Source organism: Dasypus novemcinctus, chromosome 2 (assembly GCF_030445035.2).
Source record: "Dasypus novemcinctus isolate mDasNov1 chromosome 2, mDasNov1.1.hap2, whole genome shotgun sequence".
NCBI lineage: Eukaryota > Metazoa > Chordata > Mammalia > Cingulata > Dasypodidae > Dasypus > Dasypus novemcinctus.
The window spans coordinates 155,360,023-155,379,944 of record NC_080674.1 but is presented as its reverse complement, the minus strand read 5'-3'; the positions used below and the strand labels follow the sequence as shown (position 1 = coordinate 155,379,944).

The window sequence follows — 19,922 nt, the reverse complement described above, 5'->3', positions numbered from 1 at the left end:
GAGAACATATACCCACAGTGTGTATGCAGGGACTTGGCTTTGTTCACTGCTGTATCGCCAGCGCCCCACAGCGAGTCGGAGAGGATAATTAAATCGCCGCCGTTCCCTCTGAAAACATACCTCACAACCTGCACACATCCACTCTGGTGTCTCCCTCGGAGCTTTGGCACATGCCGTCCCTGTGCCTAGAACACAGCTCCCCCTCTCCATGGCCCCCACCCCACACCCCGTGGACTCCCACTCACCCTTCAAGTTCTAGCTCAATCTTCCTGACCTCTCTGAGGTCTCCCTTGCCCCCCCCCCAGGTGGGTCACAGGTCCCCTTTGGCCAGTACTGCCTGGTTGTGCACATGACCTCCATTTAGGCATGGGTGACCTGCTCTAGAACATCTGTTTACTTTTATATCCCCAGATTCCAGGAGTGCATACCTAGGGCCTGGAATCTGGTTGGTTCCAGAGTCAAGGAGTGCCAAGCATGAGTGCTTGCTCTGCCTCAGACTTGCTGTGTGACTTTAGACAAATCACTTAACCTGTCTGTGCATCAGTTTCCACATCTGTGTAATGAGGATAATAGTATCTACCAAGCCAACTCCTGGAATATCAATGAAAGTTTACTGTTGAACTGCACATGTAAGCATTTAAATCCTCCTAAGCAGTCGGGGTACTATAACTGAACTCTATCCCTGTAAACTTCGGCTTTATTGTAGACTCTAGGCTGCTCTCTTGGGCCATGAGCCATTATTCAGTTGCCATTCTTACACGATGCTGGGTGTGCAGGCAAGGCAGCTGGCCTGGGGTGCTTGTCCTTTTGAATCAGCCTCCACAGGAGAGGCTGAGCCTGAAGCCCCTCTTCCCTCCCCCACAGCCAGATGACAGCCTAGAAGAGGCTCCAAGTCCCTTCCAAGCCCACTGCTCGGCAGTTCAAGGTGACATCTCTACAACACAGTCTTTCTAAAGTATTATGTTGAGCCACATGAAGTTAGTGACATTTCACAATTCTTGACTTGCAGAAATGGCAACTTCCTATTCCATCCTAATAGTTTCCTTAGTAATAATGGTTAAGTGTGCTTTCTGGCACCAACCTGCCTGGGCTCGTAGCCCAGCTCCTCAGTTGACTTGCTGTGTGAGGCTGGGCAAGATACTTCACCTTCTTGCACGTCATCTGTAAAATGAGGCAAAAAGAAGAATCAGCTGGTAAGGGTGGCTACTGAGGGGCTAAATCAGATCATGATGGTGCAGGGGTAAGGGGTGGGGATCTAAACAGAGACCAGCATAGTGCACAGGAGCTCTATGACATCCATCGACGTCAGCTAAAACCGTCCCCATAAAGCCCTAATAATTGCTTATGGACATGGCTATGGGAAGAACCTCCACCTCTTTTCATTGCCTGGCCCAGAAAGGAGTAAGTGGCTAGAGCAGATGGGATGCACAGTCCCACCATGGCTTCCTAATACTGTCCTACTTGGACTGCCAGACATCCCTTTCCCTGGGCTCTAGAATGATGTTGGAATGCCTCAAGAGCGACATTCAGCCCCCTGCCTTATCTGAGCAAAATGAAGGAGGCATTGTCCCCAGATACCTACACAGAGCCCTCACCCATTCAGTGTGACATCATGGACTACATCAGCCTGAATTAGCCTGCAGACCAGCCACATTAAGCTGAAGCTCTGGGCTGGCAGTGCCTACTCTGAAAAGCCGCTTGATCCTGGTGGTCACGGTCCCTTCCCCATTTCCACAGCCACAGGACACCTCTGCAGATAATGCATGGTAATAAAGGAGGCCCAGGAAGAGTTAGAGTGGAGCCACAGGAAGTCCTTGCAGATTCCCTTTCTCTTCTGGCCTTGGGGAGCCTGCTTTGACCTCTGGATCCTCTGGGGGCATAGAGGAAACAGGTAGTACTCCAAAGCTCCAGGTGTGGATTTCCTTTGTAACTGATATAAAAGCATGGCATGTGTCTCCAAAAGCCCAAAATGGGCATGCAATTGATTCCCTATTCAAATACCAGGAACAACTATGAGACAGTATAAACCAGAGTACTACTGTGGCTATGAAAACCACTATTACTGCCAATAATACTATTTATTCCATAAACTCTTCTGGCAATTTACTCACGTCAATTACAGAGGTTTATCCTTTCCTACATCGTGTGATGTGTGTGGCCTGGCACTGTGGAAAGAGCACTAGCTTTGCAGTTGGGTAGACCCTGGTCTCAAATCCTGGCTATGCCACCTGTAGCAAGCAACCCTGGGCTAAAAACTCTAAGCTTGAGTTTTTTCCTTGTAATTGTAATTTGTATTGGTATCTGTTTCACAGAGTTATTGAAAGAGTTGCCCGAGATAATGTATGAAGACTTCTTGACACAGAGTAAAAATGCCCAATAAATATCTGAGGGTAGAGTTCCTAAGGGCAAAAAAAGTCACTTTCTCCTCCATTACAAAGCGGTAACTCCCGTGCATCCTCAGGTGGTGCTCACCAGTGTGGCTCCTTCCCTTTCAAAGTTCTGCCTCATCAGTTCTCTGTCTTGTTCTCCCCTGTTTCTCCAGAGTGGTCTCATCAGATCTAAACCTGGTAATGTCACCATCATTTTAAATCCTTTTATTGCTTTCCATTTCTCTCAGGGGAATGGCACAGCTCTTGTCTTGGAGGCTGCCTTCTGCCTGCCCTGTCAGCCTCATCTCACACAAGGTTGCTATCACTCTCTGTTTCATCTCTTGCCTTGCTCACTCCTACCATAGGACCCTCGCACATGCTCTTTTCACTGACTAAGACATTTTTCCCTCTTCTGGCCTGGTTAAACCCCTCCTCATCCTTCACAACTCAACCCACTCATACTTCCTCGGGAAGCCCTTCCAGACCTCCCTGGCCCTAACCTCAGCACTGTGGCCTCTTGTTTGGGGCACCTATCGCATTTTACCGATGAGACGATTTAATTCATGCCTACTTCTCCTGATCAGACCAGCGGTGTGGTGGCAGGACTCACGTCTGGTTGTGCTCACCAATGAGCCCCTCAGGGTCTCGCACAGTCCTGGATAAATGGTAGCTGGAAGGGTAGGTGAATCAGAGCGTAAATCATCTCAACAAACCCTTACAGCCATCATTCATGATAATTAGGGCACAGTGGGTATTGTCAGGGTTTTTCAGATTGTATGTCCAGGGCCCAGAAGGGGTGTGTCTATTGTCCACAGTCACACAGCCTGTAGGTGTAGCAAGTGGTGAATCTGTGATCAGAACCCAGGTCTCCCAGTTCCGGTCATCCAGAGCTTATGCTATAGAGCCAGTCTCCATAAATAAGGGGGAGGGGGAGCCCACAGTCCACCCCACCCCCTCCCCCATTCCTTTCCTGATATTCAGAGGCACCCTCACTCTTCCTAAATCCACATCTCAAGCCACTTCTGGTTCCCAGGATATCCAGCACCACCTGTACAGAACTCTCCGCTTCTTCTGAATCATTCATTTAATTAAAAATCTCCCTCCAAGGTGACCTCTACTCCCTCAAGACTGAACTTGGAGAATTCTGTTTTATGAAAGGTTATATTGTCGAGGTGATGGTATTTCACGAAATTTTTCCTTTGTTTTTGCTTCTTTTTCTCACCCCCTGGGCTGAAGCCAGTCTTGAAATTGAAGTCTTAATCTAGCACCTGGTATCAAATCATTCGGGGCTCAGTTGCAAGTAAAGATTTCCTGGAACAGAAAATCATTGTAGGTCATTTTCTTTTCTTGTTTCTATTAAAAGAACACACCTGTGTTTTGGTAGCAGTGGTTTGTTTATCGTTTGTTATTTTTTTTAAGTCCACCCCCCTCAGGCATTTGTGTTCTCAGGAGCCAATTCACCCAGTTGTTGTCAGAAGTACCCTTAAATCCAAAGAGGGAGTTAGAAGAGTGATGAGTCCTTGTTCGTATTTGCCAGAGAGAGCTTCATATGTGGGAAACTACTTAACATGCCTGCATCTCTGACATGTGGAAGAAAATATAAACTTGTATGCTCTCACTTATTCAACAAATACTGATCACCTTTTAGTTTTATTAAGGTGACCATATAATTTATTTTGTGGACGGGGACACTTTTGTACGTGAACGTCGACCCTGGTTGGTATAAACCAAGTTTTCCCAGGTAAACCAAGCTGTCCGTGGTTCCCTATGTGTGTTAATGATTGCCTTCGGGCTAGTAGGACCTCAAGTGGCTTTAAGATTTCCCAAAGTGCCCATAAGGATTGCGGACAGGACCGCTAAAGCCATGAGATGAAAAGATGAGCAGGCTACATTTAGATCAAAGGGGAAGTAGATTTTTCTAAATTTTTCCCACAATTTCCTTTTTGAAGTAGATTTCATGTTTAAAACAAAACAAAACAAAAAAACTGGATCAACAGCCCTGAATGCTGATGACCCCAGAGTAGACTCCAAGTTCCCCTGAGATGAAGACACTGGAAGAGCCTGGAAAGAATGCTTAGAATTGATAAAGGATAAAGTTTCCCACCACAGCTAAATGATAATGACCTCCCTTGACCAAGGAGTAAAATTCAAAGGAGCAGAAGGGAACAGAATATGTGATTTTTTATTGGTCTCCTCCTTTCTCTATGAGCTTCTTTAATGTGGCTGTGATTTTGTGTGCAGTAATAAAGGATGTAAACACCAACACTCAGTGGGGTCCCTTTCCCTAGAGAAGAGCTTTGGTTCTAAAGTGACTCATTTCTCTTCCATCCCAGGTACCTGTCCTGAGACCCATGGACCTGATGGTGGAGGCCACCCCACGGAGAGTATTTGCCAACGCACACACATATCACATCAATTCCATATCTGTCAACAGCGACTACGAAACCTACATGTCAGCTGATGACCTGAGGATTAACCTATGGAACTTTGAAATAACCAATCAAAGTTTTAGTATCCTTTCCTTATGGCCAGTACCAAATGGGGCATTCAATCCTCAGAGTTATCCTTGAGGTAAGAAGCAGGCTGGGGGGGGGGAGGGGGGGTGGAATGGAATAGAAAGGAGCTAACACCACTGCAACACTTAACATTTGTTAAGAACTTTCCCTTTTTAAATCACCCTGACATCCACGATGCTCTTTGATTACCAAAATACAAATAGGGGAATATTGAATTACTCACAAATGGCGGCCAGGATTAGTTCTGGATTGGAACTCTGAATCGGTGCCTACATGGGGAGGCATTTATGTGTCATGAATTTAAAATAGGTAGGACTCTTATCAACTGGTAGATAAGACTGTAGCGTTCAATTGGGTTACTACTTCTTGTTAAAGGATTTATAAATAGTCTATATGGATAGCATGGACTGCAGGTATATATGAAATGGTTTCCATTGTATCATAATAGTGAAAATAATAACTGCTACCATTTATTAGGTGCCAAGCACTGTACTAGTAACTTTTTAAATAGTATCTCATTTTCACCTCTTTATTTAAATACATTCAGAAAAGGACACGTATCATAATTTACATCTTGATGAATTTTCACAAACCGAGCACACCTTTGTAACCAAAATTCAGACCAAGAAACAGAACTTTACTTGCAATCACACCTCTTTCCAGTCTCTATCCATCAAAGGCATATATGATATAACAGACCCATAACTTAAGTATTATTATCTCCCATTAAAGTAAAATTTAGAGAAGTCAAGGAAAATGCTGAACGAGTATTCTCACCACTAACACCCCCTTACTGCAATATTTAGTTAGAACAATTGGCTATTTATTGAATGCCTATCATGTGCTTAATCCTGCCACAAACCTGATTCTTCACAAGAATTCCCAGCCTCACTTAATGGTTTCTCCATCCTGGCAGTTGAGTAACCTACAAGTCAGTATTGGTTCTTCTCTTTCACTCACCAGCCTCCCCCACCCCCAACCCAATCTATCCATGAACGCTACCAGTGCTTTCTCCAAACATATCTCAAGTCCACTCACTTTTCTCCATCTCTGCTGCTACCAACCCATGAGAGTATAATGTAAGTCACTTTGTCTCTCACCTGTGTGACTGCAGTAATCTCCTGACTGGTCTTCATTATTTTTGCTCTCCTACACAATACATATTCCACATAACTGTCAGAATTGTCCTTTTGACTGTAATTCAGATCTTATTCCTCCCCTGCTCAAACCCTCTAATACCTTCCCTTTGAACTTCTTTACCTTGGACTATAAGATCCCACGTGATCTGGGCTCTGCCTTCCTCTTTGATATCCTCTCATATCGCAGTGCACTAATCCACTCTGCTTTCTATCCCGCGAAAACCCTTGTTCTCACTTCCATTCTTTGCATGTGCTCTTCTTTCTGGATACTCTGCTCCCAGAAAGTGGCCAACTGCATGTCATCATTCAGGCTTCAATCGAATGTCCCCTCCTCAGAGGCACTTTCTCCAATTAATTCCCAATTAGTGTCCAATAACCTTTGGATACTACTATTCCTTTTATCTTCATAATACTTAACCCTATTAAAATTATTTATTTGTGTATTTTCACACAAATTTGTGTATTTTCAGTTTCCTCATTTTAGAATGGGCATAGGCTTTGTATAATCCATTTCTGAATGCCAGTGCATAGAATATTATGACATAGAAAATACCATTTTGGTTGGACTAGTCGGGTTTGAATTCACTAGGCCATCCAAGTGGAGTAATCCAGTAGACAGCTGGAAACCTGGTGCAAAACTGTATTAGTTATGGTAAAACTCTGAAAGCCCTGATATTTAAAAAATAATTAAATTTAAAAATATAATGGCTCAAACACAGTTAAAAAATTGTTTCCTCTTGTAAAGTCCAGTGTTGATGATCCTGAGGAGCAGGAAGCCTCCTCCAATCATTGATTCAGAAACGCAGGCTTCTGCCTTGTGGCCCCCAGTGTCACCATGCTTATCTACATTGCACAGCAGAACCGGGAGATCATGGGGCATCCATCACACATGGGAGATTCCTATGGACCTAGCCCTGCCGTGGCATGTATTCCACAAGCTAGAACTCAGTCACATGGTCGCCTCTGACTATGAGGCATACTGGGATATGTGGTCTACCTGTCTACCAAGAGAAAAGGCCCTGGTTTGGTACACGGGTAGCTAGTCTCCATGACTGACAGTACCCAGTAGTTTCTAGGCTTTTCATGGAAGGCAGCTTTAAGCAATGATGAGGGATGTTTGGAAACACTGAGAACTGGCCATTGCTTGCGTCTTCTGTTGCCCACAGTATAGACACGCAGCATGCCGTCTGGGCCTGGGAGCACCTGCCTACAGATTCTGCCTGGCAGTGCAGCTCCTAATAGAATGAATGTGGGTGGTGGTTCCCTCTCTCCCTTGGCATCTATTCCAAGAGCCAGAAGTCTGCTCAGGCTCAGCTGGCTGTCACTCTGAGCTTCTGCTTTTCCCAGTCTAGGTGACGCGTTTTCTGAATTTTGCCTCAAGGCCTTCAAGGGAGGAGGGAAGTTTCTTTAGGCATTTTGGAAGACAGATGCCTTGGGGAGAATGCAAAGGGGAAATATTAATAGCGCAATTTAGGTTATATTCTGCAGATGTGTGACAGCCTGCCAGATGCTGGCATACAAATGAGACCGTGCCATTCACCCTTAAAGCAGCCATATGTAAAATAATCATTGTCATCATGAGAATGATGATAACTGATATCTGTATAGGCCTTTGCAACCAGACCGCCCTAAGCACTGAGCAGACTCTACAATCTGGGACCCTTTAGCCTATCATCACTGAAGTGCAGCCACCTCTGGGGTAGGAAGCGACCACCTTTCAAAACAGCCTCAAAAAAAACACCAACTACCAGGCAGGTCTCAAATCATATATTGTTTAGCCCCCATCTCTATAATGCCTCTAATACACTCAGGCAGCAAAAGAAACGTTGTTCAGGATAAAATAATGTGGGTTTTCCCAAAGCATGGTGTGAGTACCACTAGTGATAGGCAAGATGATCCTAAGCATTACATGGGCTCTTTTGTCTTCATATCTATGTATTTATAGTAATGAATATTACTCTAATGAAGTCCAGGACCTTGTATTCAGCAACCTACCCAAGTGAGACATTCCTTGCCTCGTGGTACTTGCTCTTGCATCCTCTCCCTTCTCTCCACAGCCTTCCTCTATCTTGTGTACTAGGTTCTGGCTTAAAGTCGTCAAGCTTTGGCCTGAGTGGATTAAGCACATCAGGACCGAAATGACCCAATTCTAGATTATAATTCTTTGAGGCAAAGGGCAGCTCTAACTTTACAATAAAGGAACAGTTTCTATAAAAAGATGTTGCTCCTTCATGAAACCCAAGTTATCCCTAGGATCCCTGGAACTCTCTTCTCAGGACTGACAAATGAGCCGACCTAAGTTCTTACCTGATCAAATCTGAGACCTAGTCAGTTGACCCATACCAAGTAAAAGTAAAGATACAGCCCTCAACAAATAATTTATGAGCACCTAATTTGTTCCAGGCAATGAACTAAGCCCTGGGGATACAAATAGTGAAAAGAAACAGACAAATTTTCATCTTTCAAGATGAGATTCATCAAATAATCATGCTAATGAATATATAATTATAAGCAGAGTTCTATGAAGAAAGGAAATATGGTTTCATAATTGTTAAAAAAACCTTACATCAACTAGGGAACTTTAAAAGGACTATACTGAAGAAGTGATGTTGCATTGAGCTCTGAAAGAGGAAGTGTATGAGCTAACTTGACACAAACGTATGGAGAGATTGGTGCAGCATGTACAAAGGTCCTGTGGCAGGAGAGAGCACGACATGTTGGAAGAAATCTATGAAAGCCATTGTGACTAGAGGCCAGAGAGTGAGGTGGAGCATGATGGAAACAAGGACAAAAAGGCAAGCAGAGGCTATGCTTTGCAGAAGTCCAGTCTTTGGTCATTTCACAGGTTTTCTGTGCGAGAAGTCAACTGGGCTTCACCTTTGACCTTGACCTTAGTAGCCCCATGCATCAGCTTCATTTGTCAACTGAGCTGAGGCCTTTTGGGATTGACTTCCTGATAAGGGAACTACACAGCCTTGCCTCTTGGCTTCCAGCTTCTGTCATTCTTCAGTACCACAGTCAGTGGCGGCCTTCCTTTCAATGCACTGGGATTCAGCCAGGTAGGCTTTGGCGGAAGCTGTGGGGCCTAGTGTAGATTTCTCGTTCTTGCTGCTGCAGTAGCTTTCCTCCTGCCATGGGATCAAATGCACATATCCATCTCAGACTGACCTTCAGTGTAAAAGGAGAGTATCCCTTCTAGTGACACGTCCAGTACGTTGGCCTGTGTGTGCCAGGACAGCCTCCTCACTGAGCCCCTGTATTAAGAAACCTGGCGGCCTGCAGGTGTGGGCTCTCCTCTGCATCTGAGGCCAGCCTAGGGCTTTGTGAGTGGGTACGCAGAAACTGGGATTTCTCCTCCCATGGAGCAAGCTCTTTGGAGACTTAATTTACCCAGGAACCCTTCTACTAGTCAATCTAAAACCCCCTTCCCCATACACATATACTTCCTCCCTCCCTTCCCTGCAGTATTTTGCAGCTCAGCACTTATCACTATCTACTACACTATATATTATATGTATTTACTTTGTTTATTGACATGGTCAATAAACCATGTCCCTTACTAGGAATAGGCGCCATTAGATCAGGGATTTTTCTGGCTCTTTTGGTCACTGCTGTATCCCCAGCACTCAGACTATTACTGACAGATTGTAGATTCTTAGTAAAGTGGACCCAAGCTAGAGTAACTAAAGGGATATTCAAGGGCAATTTACATTTAGAATCGAATCCACCTACAAGATAAAACTACATTTCCTTCCTGCCTATTTCTGCTGTGTGTATATATGTTTATGGATATGTACATACATACAGATTTTTTTTTTTCAGAGGTACTGGAGATTGAACCCAGAACCTCATACATGTGAAGCAGGCTCTCAGTCACTGAGGTACATCTGCTCCCAATGAGAGTTGGTTTTTTTTTCATTTCTTTGTTTTGTTTTTAGGAGGTACTGGGGATTGAACCTGGGACCTGTTACATAAGAAGCAGGCGCTAAACCATTTGTGCTACATCTATTCACCATATATAGATTTTTAAATGGCGATGGTCAGCCTGTAAATACATTTTTATCTAACTTCCCTCACCTACAATACAATATATAATAAGCATAGAAAATCTCTCAAGTCTACTCTCATCCTAATGTACTAAAACTTCATCAAAATAAAATGTGGAAATGATACTGAAATTTGAAAAGGAAAAAAAAATTCATAGACCCACTACCCAGATAGAACTACCAGTAACATTTTAGTATCTTTCCTTTTAGCTCAGTATTGTCAGAGTATAATTTTTAAATGATGTTAGGAGCATACTGTAGATAGAATTTTGCATAATTATATTTTTACAGGCTTCAGAGTTAATTTCACTGCATAAACTGAGATAGATCACAATGGACTTAACTGTGACTCGATTATTTCTGCATATTTTGGTTGTTGTCAACATTTTTCTTTTGTAAGTAATGTTGCAATGGACATTTTTGTGTAGAAAGCTTTTTCCAGACCTGTGATTAGGGAAATGACTTTTGCCTGGCCCGTGTGCTACCTCTTACCATTCTGCCATAACCCTCTCCATTCCCTCACCCCGCCGCCGATGTAATTTATGGCACTGGCTTCTTATTTGTTTAAAGTGAATCCCTTAAGGGATGACCTCCCAGCGTCTTCAATTATTATTTTAAATGATGCCTTAGGCTACTGCCTGGCACAGCAGTGCCCTCACCTTCCTGCCTTCTGTCTTCCAACCATAGAGCGCAGCTGCCAAGTTAGCTGGGCCCCCTCCTGTCCTCAGAACTGCCTCCAGAGTCCCAGCAGAGAGCCAGATTAACCCCTTTTGTTAGCAGAGGTAATTTTCCTGGGTTCAGCATTAATAAGGGATGCCGTAAGCAGTTGGGGTCAGGAAGAACAGATCTGTCAAGCCCCAGGGTTAATTTAATAGCAATCTGCTGGCTGTCTGCATTGTATATTAGCCGTGAATCAAATTCTATGTTTTGCTTTTGCCATTTTGTTCTTTAGGACAACAGGGAAATAATTTGGATAGAGAGCACTAAAGGATAGGGAAGAGAAAATTGGCTGTCAAAATGCATCATTCCATTTTCAAGATAACCCAGGGAGCCTGCGTTGCTCATCTCCTTTCTCCTTCCCTCCCGACATGAAGGGTAATGCCACATCTGCTAAAAGGCATGGATCTCCGTTTAGAACAACGTGGGGGGAAAGGCCTGAATTTCCAGATGATGCAGATGTGAAGCATCATTTCCCATCATCCTCATAAGCCCATTGAATTTCTGGCAGCCAGACATCATCCCCCAATGTTTCTAGAAGTCAGCAAATCCTCTGTCAGAGAGCAATCCAAGAAATCCCTTGTCAGGTTTCTGTTCCCACTTCTGGTTCAAAAACTCAGAGATCATAGGACACACAAATCTCGAGCCAGATGCCATGTCCAATATTCTGGTTCAGAAAAAGGTGCTCACCAAAGGAGGGGGTGAATTCCAAGAATGCAGGCCCCTTCAGATAAGCCAGGGGTAGTTTCAAGAGAGCCAGACTTACTACATTCACAAAGCTTGGCCCATTCCTGGGGAAAGCAGAGTGGCACTGCGGTAAAAACACAGGCTCTGGAGCTGGGCAAACTTGAGTTCAGATCCCAGCTCTGTCTTGACTAGTCATATATCCAGGAGTAATTTCCCTCGCTCACTGCCTTGGTTTCCTCAGCCAGAAATGGGGCTTTTAATAGTACCAACCTCATGGGACTGAGATGAGGGTTAACTGAGACGGTGCATGTCAAGTGCTCCCCACAGGGCAGGCTGGCACTTGATAAACTTCAGCTGCTGGTCATTATTTTCCTCCTCCTCATCCTATCATCGTGCTTACTGAAAATAGGTGTAGAGTTGTGATTTATCAAAGGGAGGGAGGAAGGGAGAGTAGGAGCAGGCAGTGGCTTGGGACTGAGGTTTACAGCCAGGCTTAGAGGTGCTGGGCTGAGGGAGGCAGGAACCCTGAAGCAGCCCTAAGCACACCCAGTGGGCACAGCCCCATGGTGGTGATCTTCGCAGTGTGGGAAGTTCCTGCTTTCAAAGATATGTTTAGGCACCTCGTTTCACAGTTCTGACTTTGGGGCTTTATTTTTAGGTGTTTTAAAAAAAAAAAAAAAAAAAGAACTGTAGATGTAACACCTCCCCCTCCCACACAGCAAAGATCCCTTCCAGTTAAGCTTTGTTTTTAGAGCTATCCTGGTAGAGGCTGAGAAAGCTGACACCCTGATTTTCTTTCCCTATTTTGGGAAAATAGAAACCTGCTTGCTGACACAGTAGGGGATCGAGGCTCTTTCTGGAAGGCAGTGAAATCTGACAACAGCCGAGCACTAACCTCTGCTTACCCCACCACATGCTGTGGCCACAAAACCCGGGGTGAGGGTCAGGAGATCTTCAGAGCTGGGCGCCGATTGGCACGAGCCCTTGCTCCCCAGCAGGCAGGGCGAACTGCAATAATATTTATAACCCCAGCAGCAGTTGCGTTGAACGGTAGTATTTCATGAATCCAGGGGACCCATATGCCCTGGAGGCCCAAGTAATTTGCATCTGGGTTTGGTGGAGAAATCGTAGTAAAATGTAACAGTACTTCAGTCTCAAGCTAATTTTAGAAAGAACGTAGCAGGATTTAGGAGGAGGGAAGGAGAAGGAGGCACAGCCAAATACAAAGCCATCGTCACAATAAATTGCATATTAGAATAGTTGTAACAGGAGTAAAGGTGATGTCTGATAATAGACGATTGCATGGTCAGGGTGAGTATGACTAAAACTATCAGTGCATGTACTTATACCTCATCTAAACTCTAAGGAGGGGACCCTGCTGCCTGCTTAATGAAAGCACCTGTCCCAACCTAACAGGACAGTCTATATCAGATTATTGATTGTAGATTTAATGTAGTGTGTTCTAAACCTGATGCTCGAACTCCTGGTGCTCAAGGTTTTTTGTTTTAATTGTTATGCATTTATTTGTATGCATATTATGAAAAGTGTGGTTAGCACATTGAACCCATGATTTTATGAATATTGGGTACTTCTTAGACAAGGTGTATTAGTCAGCCAAATCAGTGCTGATGCAAAATACCAGAAATCTGCTGAGTGTTATAAAGGGTATTTATTTGAGGTAGGAGCTTAAAGATACTAGGCCATAAAGCCTAAGTTATCTTCCCTCACCAAAGTCTATTTGGAGCAAGATGGCTGCCAACATCTGTGAGGGTTCAGGCTTCCTGGGTTCCTATGTTCCTGGGGCTTGCTTTTCTCTGGGTTCAATGTTCCTTTCTTCCTGGGGCAGGCTTCACTTTCCTCTGGGAGCTTACTTCCTGGGGTTCCAGCTTAAGTCTTCAGAATCAAACTCCAACATCAGAACACCCTCAACTCTGTTCTTTGCCATACCTCTTATCTGTGAGTCCCCACCTATCAAGGGGTGGGGACTCAATGCCCTAATCATAACTCAATCATGCCCAGGTAGAGATCAGATTACAGGCATAATCCAATATTTCTTTTTGGAACTCGTCAATTATATCGAACTGCTACACAAGGCTAAGGAAAGAAAAAAGTAAGCCAATTTAAAGTTAATGGGAAGAAAAACCTTAGCAAAAAATATTACTTGAGGGAAGCGGCTGTGGTTCAATCAGCTGGGCTCCTGTCTACCATATGGGAGGCCCTGGATTCATGTCCCAGGACCTCCCTGTGAAGTCAGGCTGGCCCGCACACTGTGGAGAGCCCCCCGCCTGGGCTCCACAGAGAGACTCCCGGCCTGCAAGTGCCATGGAGAGCCAACTCAGCAAGGTGACGCAACAAAATGGGAGACAAGCAAAAATGCAGAAGAGCGTGCAATGAACAGACACAGAGAACAGACAGCAAAACAAGCCACAAGGGGGAGGGGAATAAAAAAATAAAGACAGACACAGAAGAAAGCACAGCGAATTGACACAGAGAGCAGACAGCATGCAAAAAAAAAAAAAAAAAGCCACAAGGGCGGGGAGATAAAATAAAATTTTAAAAATATATATTACTTGATGACATACAGATGGGGCCAAAATCACAAAAGTGCCTCCCAAATGGCAGAGCCTAGGAAAAGTGGAAATCATTTGGGTCACCTGTAATTGCTTCTGCATTGGAAGGCCTGTTCCTTTGCAGGAAAGTTGCTAGGTCCTCAGACAGCACCTAAACCCCCACCAGGTGCCTTTCCAAAGTGTACCCTTGACCCCAAGCTCTAGGTAGGGATATGATGTTATCAACACAAGCCTACTCTTCTGTCTGGGGAAGAACTCAGGTGAGACACCAAAAAGAAGGAATATGTTTCAGTTGAAGTCACCTTTATAAATGAAAGGCCAGATTGTTTATTCCAGTGTACAAGGATTATGATCTTTAAACATAGAGGCATAATAATTCTTGATCAGAAAGAAAAATACTGAAAAATAATAGATGATAAACTAAGGCTATGTTTCATGGCAGTCTAAAACTATCCCACCATACCACTGGATGGCTTCTGTCTGATATTTAAATTCCCACACAGATTTTCCATAATATATTCATCAACCAGAGGGGTGCTGATGCAAAGTACCAGAAATCTTTTGGCTTTTATAAAGGGTATTTATTTGGGGTAGAAGCGTACAGTTACCAGGCCATAAAGAGTAAGTTACTTCCCTCACCAAAGTCTGTTGCCACATTTTGGAGCAAGATGGCTGCTGATGTCTGCAAGGGTTGAGGCTCCCTCTTCCTCTCTTGGCTCCATGGTTCCAGCTTCTTCAAATATCAGCCGTAGGCTGGGATAAGTCTCATCTCTCTCCCAGGGCTCATTCCTCTCCAGGCTCAGCTGCTCTCCTCTCTCCACAATGTCAGCGGTAGGCTATCAAGCGAACGGCTCGTCTCTCTTCCCAGGGCCTCTGCCATGTCTAATGTATCTGCTTCTCTGTTAACTTCCTGTGGCACCAGCTCACAATTCCACCCTCCCTTCTCTGTGGTGAGGTTTCTCTGTGAGTCCCTGCCCACCAAGGTGGTGGGGATGCAATGACATACTGACGTGGCCCAATCAAAGCCTTAATCAATATTTAACCAAGTAAAAGTGAAACCTCTGAATCCCATATAATCTAATATGCTCAGATGAGAAAAAAGTTTACAAAGACAATCCAACATCTATTTTTGGAATTCATAAACAATATCAAACTGCCACACATAATTATTAATAAGAGCCTAGATTTTGTGACTGGGATGAAATCCTTGTGCTGCCACTCTTTGGCCATGCAATATTGGGAAAATTACTTTACACACTCTGAGTCTCCATTTCTACTCCTGAAAACAAGTCATATAAAAATTGTTGATTACAGTCCTTGTATGGATTAAGTGATAAAGTATATAATATGCTTAACACAGTGATTGGCATAAAGTAAGTGCTCAATAAACAGTAGCAGCTATTATTACCATTATCCTTAACATTATTCTGAAAGAAGGTCTCAGGCATTTTATGGAAGAGGGTTTGCAATCTATACTAGATGTTATTTATCAGCCCAGGAGTCAAGAGTCAAGATCAGGGATTCAAACAAGTTGAATTATTCAGTTGGAATAGGACTAGTTCCTTAACCACTGTTGTAAAGTGGGAAATGGAAGTCTTCACAACCTGGCACATTTAGCATGTTTATGTGAGCAAGTAACTTTGAAGGTGAATAGGATGCCTTCTCCATGTTATGGAGGATTAAACACCTAGAATGAGTCAGGGAGACCTGAGTTCTAATCCTGCCTCTAACCAGTGGGTAACCCTGGGCCATTTTCTTAAAGTCCCTGAGCTTCATCTGCCTGGGACCCATGACCCCACTTACTTGCTCACAGCTTTATTATGAGGCCCCACCCTGTGTGTGGTAGATGCTGACATGTTGCAAACGTGAGGTGGTGCTGTTCCTAATCAGCCCCGAGTTTCTCCCCCTCCTCTTCTGGGTCCCTCCTTGACTCGTCTGTGCCAGATATCGTGGACATTAAGCCAGCCAACATGGAGGAGCTCACGGAGGTGATCACGGCGGCCGAGTTCCACCCCCATCACTGCAACACCTTTGTGTACAGCAGCAGCAAAGGGACAATCCGGCTGTGTGACATGCGGGCGTCGGCCCTGTGTGACAGGCACACTAAATGTGAGTAAGAGCCCCAGGGACGATGGGGCAGATGGGCCGCTGGTCCCTGGCACGCGGGAGGAGAGAGGGAGGTCTTTGAGCTCCTTCGTGTGGTCTCATACCCTGGGAGCACAGAAGTCACTGCGGGCCTAGCTCAGAAGTCAGCTCCGTGTTTGGCATTTCAATAAAGATGAAATCTCGTGTTGGAGTCCACAAACATTCGCTGAAAGCAATGGAACGCGGAAATGAATGTGACATGATCCCTGTCAGTGAAGGGTTTAATAATGGTATGATGTGATCCAAATTATGTTTTAAGAAAATCACTTTTGCTGCTGTGGGGAAAATCTGAGAACTTGATGGGGGAGACCAGTTAGGAGACAAATCCAGGCAAGAGGTGAGAATGGGCTAGACAGGTTCAGTGATATGGAAATGGAGAGGAGTAGATGGACTCTAGAGTTATCAGGGCCTGCCAGTGGGCTGTGGGAGGCTGAGAGGACACAAGGAATCAAGGATGAGAGTGGGGAAAGAGTTCAGTGGCTACTTTGAGAGGTTGTGCTGTGGAAACCAACACTCTGAAGCCCCAGTGGTTCAAATGGGCACCAAAGCTTCAGAGAGGAGGGAATTGGAGCAAAGTGCAGCCAGCCTCACTGGACCACGGGTCATGCTGGAGTTTTAGGGCACTGATGAGCAAAGCAGCTCCAAAGCTACTGGGAGCTGAGTGCTTGGAAGCAAAAGGTTAAGACTGGCGGTAAGCAGGTAAGACCTGCTTAGATTCTGATGGTGAGTGCCAGGGTAGACCAGATGGCCCCGGAGCTAACAGGGACACTTTCTGTAAAAGATTCTGTTCCCAGAGTAAGACTGCCTGGAGGGTAGCAGCCACCCATGTCCATGTTGGCTGAATAATTTACAGATGCCAAGGTGTTCAAGGGAGACTAGACCTGCTAGATGCTCTTTTGCCACCCCAATTTGCTGCAGAAAGCCAGAAAATGAAGACTTTTCTGTCCCACTGTCCCAGTTTTCGTTTTCAGTTCACATGAGACATGAGTAATTTGACTCCTCTTTTTGTAGGCGTGTCTAGGAGAGAGATGAATATTCTATGGTCATTCTGGTCATTTATGTTTGCTCATTTACTGATTTGCTCTAATTGGTATAGCATCGGGGAGATGGCATGCATAATGTAATGGCTAAGAGTGTGGATTCTAGAATCACACAGACTCAGGTCAGAGCCAGGCCTGACGGCAGACTTTGGCCAAGTTCATTAACCTTTCTGAGCCTACATTTTTCCATAAGTAAAAGAGGTAAGATAATAATAACCGCTTCATGGGTTTGCAATGGGGCTTAAATGAGATAAATATATTTAAAAATTTAATGAGATTATTTACATCCTTTTTCATACTAAATCTTGAACATTAAGAGTGCACTTTACACACAGCATCTCTCAGTTCAGATTAGCAACTTTTCAAGTACTCAATAGACACATGCCTTAGTGGCTACCATGTTGGACAGTATAGATTCAGAACAGGTCCATCACTGCAGTTTGATTGGAGAGTAACTGCCTAGACTATCAACTCTTTGACAGCATGGTTTGTTCACTGCTGTTTCCCTAATACCTAAACAGTGTCTGGCCCATGATAGATAATAAATATTTTCTAATGCTTGTGCTACTGTTGATCTAAGAACAGTGCTTACAAGAGCTACCAAGAGAAGTGTTCAAGGCAGAAGGATCGGTATGTGCAAAGGTCCTGTGGCATGAAAGATCATAATACATTTATGGAATCTAGGATGACTGATGAGGGTAGTACATAGGGAGTGACTTGGAGAAAGCAGGGTATTGAGACTTGGGAGGAAGGTAGGAACCAGGTCATAAAGGCCAGGATAAAGAACTTGAATTTTTTCCAAAATCAGAGAAGTCTCTAAAGTAACTAGGAAAGTAATATGACAAGAATTACTTCTTTTAGAGAAGTCACTCTGGCAGAAGGCAGAAAGGTGAAGGCTGGATGCTGGCTGGGTGAATAAGGAGAACAGGGAGCCACTTAGAAAGATGTAATAATCCAAACCAGGTTTCTCAACAGCAGCACTATTGACAATTTGGACCAGACAATTTGGGGAGGGGGTGGCAGCTGTCCTGTGCACTGCAAGATGTTTAGAAGCATCCTTGGCCTCTACCCACTAGATGCCAGTAGCACAACCTCAGATGTGACAACCAAAACTGTCTCCAAATATTGCCAGATATCCCCGAGGGTACAAAATCATCTCTAGTTGAGACCCGCTGATGTAGACTAAAATTCATTTAGTCAGTCCTTCAGCATGATTTTTTGGCTATCGCTGATATTCTTAATAGTATTAGAAAAGCACAGTGGAAAGGTAAGACTTATTTCTTAAGGAATTTAAAATTTGGCAGATGAGGCAAGATACTCCCATGAAATATTTACAGATCAGTGTTTACTGTAGTGAGTGTCTAATATGAAAATGTGTGGTTGAGAAAATTAAGGGTTAAGGCACTCAGAGGAGAGTAGGACATTTGGGGTAGACCTCACAGAGAAGGCCAAGCCTCACTGGTCAAGGGTCAAGGTATAAGTAGGATTTGGTTTGGTGACAAAGAGAAAGCACGGTGTCTTCTGCAGCATGCATGGCACGTGCTAAAACCTGGAGTTAGCAAAGTATGTTGAACCTTTAAAGGATCTTATAAAGAAGTGTCAGCCTTGGGCAAAAAGGGATATTGAAGAACTGAGATCATACAGGGATGACGGTTCTTAAGAGATTGAAAGTTCATGCTCTCTGGGAGCGGATGTGGTTGATTGCCTGCTTTCCATGTATGAAGTCCTGGGTTTGATTCCCAGCACCTCCCAAAAATAAAACAAGTAAACAAATGAAAAAAACTAGGGGAGAGCCAGCGTAGCTCAGTGGTTGAGCACCAGTTTCCCATATGCAAGGTCCCAGGTTCAAACCCCAGCCCCCGTACCTAAAAAAAAAAAAGTTTATGCTCTTATATATTCATCCATTCACTCATTCACCACTCATTTATTCCCGGCTCCTATGGAAGTCCTATTTTTCAGTTTTAAAATTTCTTGTGACTTTTGCATTTTTATCCCCATAAAACATCTACTGTTTAGTAATTACATTTCCACCCCACCTCCAAATTTCAAGTAAAATTGATGTTCCCAAAAGACGCAACCCGTAGCTCATGGCTTCCTGTACCCCCTGGTACGCCCCCCACATCCTCCCCTGCTTGCCTGACCCCCAAGGATGCATGTATGGGCTCCTTGTAGATGGGGAGCGACTTGACATCAGATAGCTAGGAAACAGTTATAGAATTTATGTTTATGGAAGATTAACTCAGTGCTAGTAAGAAGGAATGTAGGAGAGTTGGAAGGTTTTGCTTTAGTTTCACTAAAGGGAAATTCACAAGCTAGGTAAGGGTGGTGACTATGTAAATCAACAAGAAGGGAGGGGAAAAGGGAAAATTTTCTTTTAAAATGAGCCTGTGTGGTGTAAGCAATATTAGAGGTGGGCATTCGTGACACATGATATTAGTTTTTCAGTGTCCTTCCCCACCGGACTGTAAGCTCTCTGAGGATGAAAACTAAATCAGTTTGCTCACATTGTATCGCCAAGGCCTGACACATGATTCAGTGCTCAATCGATATTTACTCAGTAAATAAATTTATGCCTGAAGGTTGACACAAATAGGAAATAGGGAAATGGGAACTGATGGGAAGCCATCCTGGGGGACCTTGAAGGTTGGGGTTCAGTTTGAGAAGTGTTGTGGGAGAGGGAGCGTGAGCTGCTG

The 19,922-nt window shown here is 44.2% G+C and overlaps 1 protein-coding gene across 15 annotated transcripts in view; it reads left to right on the top strand.

Moving 5' to 3' along the window:
• Positions 1-19,922, top strand: part of PPP2R2B (protein phosphatase 2 regulatory subunit Bbeta) — a 497,691-nt gene that overhangs the window by 440,895 nt on the left and 36,874 nt on the right. For all 15 annotated transcript variants that reach the window (XM_058280410.1, XM_071210511.1, XM_058280412.1 and 12 more), the window contains 2 exons: positions 4,703-4,880; positions 15,989-16,153. In XM_058280410.1, the coding sequence (XP_058136393.1) occupies positions 4,703-4,880; positions 15,989-16,153 (343 nt within the window). The remainder of the gene's footprint in view (positions 1-4,702; positions 4,881-15,988; positions 16,154-19,922) is intronic.